We start from the raw sequence: 7,500 nt of genomic DNA on the forward strand, positions 1-7,500 counted from the left end.
TGTGGCACTTATCATTATTACTTAGAGTGGTTTTCAATCGAGTGTCGTAAAACAAATACCAAAGTAATGACTTCGACCAATCACAGCAGGTGTAAACAGCGCAATGAACCAATCCAAATTCGTAGCAATGTTATGTAACTTGCTCAAAGCGCGCCGGGAAAAAAATCGCGCATGCAAGTAGTGATTGGTTTGGGTTTTCCTTTTCATTGGTTGATAGAGCGAGTTTCAATCGAGTGTCGTAAAACCAAAACCAAAGTAATAACTTTGGCCAATCAAAGAGGACGGAGACAATCAGTAAACCAATGAAAACTCGAAGAAATTACGCGTAGCCGACACAAAACGCGGGTGAATGTGCACGCGCGAACCACGATTGGTTTTGGTTTCACCTCTGATTGGTTAAAAAAGTGGCGTGAGAACTTTGAACCAATCACTGAGTGAAGTAATGCAAAACCAAAGCAATTCGCTAATTACTTTCGACACTCAATTGAAAACCACTCTAAACTTGCGCGAGATTTTTAAACCAATCACTAAGCGTAGCAGTTGCAATCGCTTAATTACTTTCGACACTGACAGTCATTTGAAAACTGTCCTACCAGGACTAAGTAATCTGCATCATTCATCCTGCATAATTATGCTAATTTTCAAATTCGATGCAAGAATTCTCGGTTTTCACATGACGTCACGACCGCCATGTTGGTGCCCAAAACAAAGAAAATGCGGCCATGTTGGTGCCCCGACCAAATCCTCCGGGAATTTAACTCTATTATTATGCAAACGATTCCTTTTGTTTTCGTTGAAAAACATGGCTGTTGATCACGTGAGTGAAAACCAGCAATTGGATCACCACAGAGTTCTGGGACAATGTGAAAGGCAATGACTTACTTACTTGCATTGAGGCTGACTATTTTAGTGACAAATTTTGGTCATTGTGTAATGTGGTTGATTCTTTCATTTTAGAGCCTGCTTTTGTTTGCTAAGCTAAACAGGTTTTTATATTTTCGGGTATTTAAGAACGGTTGTCAACTATTGTTATTGCGCATACGTTCTGCGCATCTCGAGATAATCGGATTTCCTATCGGCGGTGCTTATTAATACACGGATATTTTTGCGTGGTTTAAAACTATGCGGAGAAAACAGAATTTAGCAAGTTCTCTTGGTATCCAAAAAAAAAAATGGGGGGTAACCATGCATTTTCCAGAGAAAACTAAGCTTCAATTTGGAAAAGAACGTCATACATTGCTTTGTATTTTAAAGCGTTTTACAAATATTGATTAATTATCTTCGAAAAATGCGTGGTTACCCCCAATTTTCTTTTTGGATTTCAATAACACTTGTTAAGATCTGCTTTTCCCGCATAGACTCAGTAAACCGCGCAAAAGTACCTTTAGTAGGCAGTAAGTGTATTAGTAGGCACCGTCCTTAAATGGAGGATATGGGCACGTATGTCGAGAAATGCAAGAAAATACATGAACGCCTTATTTTGACATCAAACACAAAGTGTTAAGACTAAACATTTGCCACCCATTTCCAACAATAATGTTAGTGTTTAGGTTAGCGTTATTTTTAGAGAAGACCTAAGGGACAATTCGTGAGGCTTATTGAAATCAGCTTGTATCTCTTCGCTTGCAGTTGGACATAAAGGCTGCAGGTCCCTATATGCGGATAATTACTGTACCAATCGCAATGGGATCGCAAACCTTGTATCAATTTTGGGGAGGTGACGGACTTAAACGCCCCCAGGAACTTTTGACGACAGCGAAGCAGTCTACTGCGTGGTTTTCTTAGCTCTTGCTTTTCATATCTTTCCAGGTTGGAAGCCTTCGTGTGATCCAGTTCGGTGCTCTTGTCATGATCTTTGTTGGCGTTCTTGGTAAATTTGGTGCATTATTCGTCAGCATTCCCGATCCGATCGTGGGTGGAGTCTTCATGGTCATGTTCGGAATGATTGCTGCGGTCGGAATCTCTAATTTGCAGCATGCGGACATGAATTCCTCCAGAAACTTGTTCATAGTTGGTTTTTCGATTGTATTTGGATTGGCTCTTCCGTACTACATGAAGAACAACCCTCGTGCAATCGATACAGGTATGCGTAGTGGTTATCAGTCGCATTCAAGCTAAGTTCGAGTTTGCCTGAAAATAGGTCATCTCCACGAACATTTGTAATTTCTGAGGCAAAAATCAAAAGAAACAAAACAATAATGATGATAAAAACAACAACCACAATAATAATAATAATAATTATAATAATAATAATAATAATAATAATAATAATAATAACAATAATAATAATAATTCTCTAGGTTAGTACAATAGGAAAACAATAAAACCTTACAATTATTCAAGATGGCGGTGCCGGGAAATAAGCTAGTCCAAAGTTAACTTCTGATGCAAACACATTTTCCTTTTAATTCGAAACTAATTTTATAGTAAACTTAATTTCCTCCGGTTTAAAGTTTTTTTTTCTTGTTGGAGTGGCGGTTCCCTTTACACAAAAAGATGTACTAAAAGGGTGTGGTGCCTTTCGCACATGCGGATGATCTGTCAATCAACCGTGGTTGCATACAGAGCTCTGTAATAAGTTGTGCAATAACGAAACCCCTAATGGCAAGGTGCCGTAATTGATTGGGAGATGTTACTTGTTTTTCTTTTTTTTTAATCCCCGACCCTTTTCTCAAGCTGGAAATATAGTTTAGGGATTCCGTGCTGTTGCTGTTTGTTGGTCGCCATCATGGATAATCGGTCATGCTTGAATGAATTCGAACAAAACCAGAGCGTGAAACGACCCCTTCTAAAGTGCATTTTCGCGTTTAATCGAGAAAAACCCCTTCGTAAAAGTGATTCTCCACATTTCTTGACATTTTTCAGTTGTTTTTTTTTGTTGTTGTTGTTGTTGTTCTCCTCGCTAAAAGCCAATCAATGATACGCCACTTTTTCGACAAGACAACTTGAAAAAGGAGAAACATAACCTCCGGTTTTTTTCTTTTTTGAGTGAAGGTGAAATTGCTTGCGTGTAAATGGATTTTAGCAACTTCGGAAGCGAGTGCTCAGTTCGAGAATTTAGAGTTGTAGAAATGTTTTCTATAGCCCCTCGCAAGATGACACTGAACGAGAGATGACAGAAATTTGCAGTTCATGGAAGACGTCAGCAGGCAATGATAATTTTTTTACTCGAACTCCAAACGTTTGCGTCGTTGATAAGAGAATCCACAACAACTTGACAGAGGGTCTCAATGGGAGGTAGCTTTCACGGCTAACGGTTACCTTATTTTTCGTCACGGCTGACTTATGTTAAAAACAAAAAAAACTGACAATTTCTTTTGTAATACTCATATTTCACATGGACATGAACGACATAAAACTGCTAAAAACAAGCAACGAGCAACGCTAATCGCTTCCAAACTTCTGTTTTTTGGCTTTCGACAGAGAAATGCGCCGCTTCACACGTAAGACTCGGACCCTGGGATAAGAGAGTCATCGTTCCAGAATTGAAGAGGGCTTTAGCACAATACCATATAATCGTGCTGTATTTGCAACAGGCATTCAGGACATTTCTTTGCCGTTAACGCGAAACAGCCAAAATTTCCAACAGTAATCGTTCATCCTCCATCTTTACTATTATAAAAAGATCTCATGGATATACCCACTACGAGTCCCCTAGGTTAAACTCTCATTTCTCATTTTACAGATTAAGTCTAAGTGCCCATTTCAGTGATTAGGTCTAAACTTTTTTTTCGTTTATCTTATTGCTATAGCAATATTTAGTTCTAGAAACTGATTTAGAATGGTCATTTTTTTAGAGTTATGGTTGGAGTGTATATCCATGAGATCCTTGCCAAACCCTTTGTACTAACACAATTACAAGATACTTCACCAAAATTGTACAGCGCGAATGAATTGGAATTATTTCGAAATATAGACGATAGCACGAAATTATATTTTGAAGTGTTTCGTTGACATTTCAGGTGTCTTTACTGCACTCCCTAATATCTTTTCGTCGCAATTCAGGCCGCCATTTTCTTCTCGTGAAATTAGTTTGCAGCGGATGAGTGGAAGCTGGAACAAGCACAGAAAGAGCCGTTATGTTTGTCTTACCTTCGTGACCTGCGATACTCAAATCCATTGTTTGTTTTTTTTTTATTTCATAGGTTATACAGTAATCGACCAGATCCTGACTGTCTTGCTATCAACAAGCATGGCAGTGGGTTGCATTGTCGCCTTGATACTGGACAACACCATCCCGGGCACTGACGAGGAACGAGGGATCAAGACTTGGCGTCAACATTTGTCTTCTGATGTCGGCGAAGAGCAGGGTGAAACTGCTCCCATCGAAGTCTATGATCTGCCATGTGGCCTCAATCGTCTCAGTAAATACAAAGTATCTAAGTATCTTCCTTTTTTGCCGTACAAGGGTTATGAACATAACGTAACGCCGGATATAGAAGCAGTGGATTACAATGGTGTGTTGTAAATAAATCAGGGTTGCTACGACCTCAAGTATGATTTTGGTAAATACTAAAATTTTGAAAAACATTTAAAAATGGTGTGATAATTCTCCCAGATAGTCTTGAGGTCAAGGTTGACCCTCTATCAGGGTTGCTACGACCTCAAGTATAATTTTGGACAAATACTAACATTTTGGAAAACATTTTAAAATGGTGTGATAATTCTCCCAGATAGTCTTGAGGTCAAGGTTGACCCTCTATATAAATGCATTACAAAAACAAAAGACTAAACAATTAAAACAATGACTAAGACTTAAAAACAATAAAAGCTGCTAACAATACCAAACAATACGAGGTTAAGAGAGCTGTAACATTACTGCAATCATTTGTGACATTTAAAGGTTTCACTTGACTTCAACTAGTTTCCTTTCCCACGCGCCTTATTAGAGATGTAATAGATGTCTTATTAACCTCGTTTACTGGGTCCGTACTGTAAGTGACATGAAGTACGGATCCTCGTTTTCGCGCTTCGGCCGTAAATCAACGGAAAGAGCTCGTTCCGTAACTTACAGTACGGTCCTCGAACTCGATTGTAGGTCAAATCTGGTCACAGGTTGAATCCGTTTTTACCGTGGGTTAAATTTGGTGATCCTCATATATGCACTCTACTTAGTTTAAGTCAGCTATCAGCCCCCCAAAAAGGATTGAGAGCACCTATAGCTTCAATCCAGCTCTGTCTTACGCATCTCAACACGTCTTCTTAAGGACGGTGCCTACTAATTAAAGACATTTTTCCCCGGTATGTGATTGTGCAGGAAATGTAGATCTTAGCAAGTGTTATTGGAATCCAAAAAGAAAATTGGGGGTAACCACGCATTTTTCAAAGATAATTGTTGAATAATATACAAAGCAATGTATGGCGTTGTTTCTCAAATTGAAGCTTAATTATCTCGCAAAAATGCATGGTTACCCCCAATTTTCTTTTTGGATACTAAGGGCACTTACTAAGATCTACTTTCTCCGGATAGTTTTAAACTGCGCAAAAATATCCCTGTATTAGTAAGCATCACCGATAGGAAATCCGAGTATCTCGAGATGCGCAGGACGTATGCGCAATAACAATAGTAGACACCGTCCTTAATGTTTCTTACCATGTTATCGGTTTCTGTATTCATATACCTACCCATTCAGTCTCAACTTTACAACATAGTAAGGGAACAAAGAACTGTACTATGCACTTAACGCCCCGGTACTCGAACTCGAACCCTCAAGGTCTATAGTCCTGCGTCTTCACCATCCATCAATACAACGACGAACATGTTCAACCCAACACCGCTCTTTTCCTTATTTACTTTTGTTTAATAAGTTATACTGAATTGATATCCGTGTATCATTACCAAAACCTGACCCTAATCTTTCTCTAGGCTTTATTTAGCTTCAATTCAGCTGAGTGCATATTCAACCTGGGGAAAATGAGAATCACCCATTTAACCTACTGTAGATCAAAACGGATTATAGGCTTTATTCCAAAATGGCCGTCATTTAAATATTTTTTTGTTTTTATTCAAATTAGCCCTTGATGCCTCGTTCTTGAGCTGAAAATTCAAAAGAATATTTCGCCTTGAACGAGGCATCAAGGTCTAATTTGAATGAAAACAAAAGAATATCTAAATGGCGGCCATTTTGGAACAAGGTGTACTCAACCCGAGACTGGATTTGACCTGCAAGATATCAAAATATCTGTCTCTCTGACTGCGTTTAAGCCAATGACATCACGACTTTCTGATGCCTTTTCCTAATACCAGCCGTTATTTCTCGATTTAACCCGTTTTTGTTGTTTTCCTCCGGTCCCTTGTTGCTTGGAAGATGGCCATTTATTAATTAAAGCCTTTTCATGATGGAAAAGATTATCATCTTTCTGAGCTTAAAGATTTCAGTTATGAATAATGATTATGTCTTGCAATGTAAGATCGATTTTTCCGCATCGAAATTAAGCTGCGTACAAAAGTCTTTTATACTCCCATACGTAAGCGATTTAGAGAAGATGAACACGTTTGTTTTGGGAATTTTGTTTAAATAAAAAGTATTCTTTATATCCATTGAAAAGTGGTTTAAATGTACTGCATCATTTTGTTGAAGCCCTCAAATTTTACATCAGTAGGGTTGATGTAGAGGGAGTCAGGGAGATAATTAAAAGGCAATCTCCCTTGGGAGATTCAGCACGCCCACCGTTTCAAAAGCCAATCTCCCTTGGGAGATTCAGCACGCCTACTGTTTTAAAAGCCAATCTCCCTTGGGAGATTCAGCACGCCTACTGTTTTAAAAGCCAATCTCCCTTGGGAGATTCAGCACGCCTACTGTTTTAAAAGCCAATCTCCCTTGGGAGATTCAGCACGTCTACTGTTTTAAAAGCCAATCTCCCTTGGGAGATTCAGCACGTCTACTGTTTTAAAAGCCAATCTTCCTTGGGAGATTCAGCACGCCTACTGTTTTAAAAGCCAATCCCCCTTGGGAGATTCAGCACGCCTACTGTTTTAAAAGCCAATCTCCCTTGGGAGATTCAGCACGCCTACTGTTTTAAAAGCCAATCTCCCTTGGGAGATTCAGCACGCCTACTGTTTTAAAAGCCAATCTCCCTTGGGAGATTCAGCACGCCTACTGTTTTAAAAGCCAATCTCCCTTGGGAGATTCAGCACGTCTACTGTTTTAAAAGCCAATCTTCCTTGGGAGACTCAGTACGCCTACTGTTTTAAAAGCCAATCTCCCTTGGAAGATTCAGCACGCCTACTGTTTTAAAAGCCAATCTCCCTTGGGAGATTCAGCACGCCTACTCTTAAAAGCCAATCTTCCTTGGGAGATTCAGCATGCCTACTGTTTTAATAGCCAATCTCCCTTGGGAGATTCAGCACGCCTACTCTTTTAAAAGCCAATCTCCCTTGGGAGATTCAGCACGCCTACTCTTTTAAAAGCCAATCTCCCTTGGGAGATTCAGCACGCCTACTCTTTTAAAAGCCAATCTCCCTTGGGAGATTCAGCACGCCTACTGTTTTAAAAGCCA

General features: G+C 39.4%; 1 protein-coding gene across 1 annotated transcript in view; it reads left to right on the plus strand.

Annotated features, from left to right (window-relative positions):
- Positions 1-4,785, plus strand: part of LOC138036605 (solute carrier family 23 member 2-like) — a 19,976-nt gene extending 15,191 nt beyond the window's left edge. The window contains exons 11-12 of the mRNA XM_068882761.1: positions 1,810-2,083; positions 4,146-4,785. Coding sequence (XP_068738862.1) covers positions 1,810-2,083; positions 4,146-4,468 — 597 coding nt within the window. The 3' untranslated portion in view covers positions 4,469-4,785. The remainder of the gene's footprint in view (positions 1-1,809; positions 2,084-4,145) is intronic.
- Positions 4,786-7,500: the final 2,715 nt, after the last annotated feature.

The sequence above is a fragment of the Montipora capricornis genome, chromosome 1, assembly GCF_036669925.1.
Source record: "Montipora capricornis isolate CH-2021 chromosome 1, ASM3666992v2, whole genome shotgun sequence".
NCBI classification, from domain to species: domain Eukaryota; kingdom Metazoa; phylum Cnidaria; class Anthozoa; order Scleractinia; family Acroporidae; genus Montipora; species Montipora capricornis.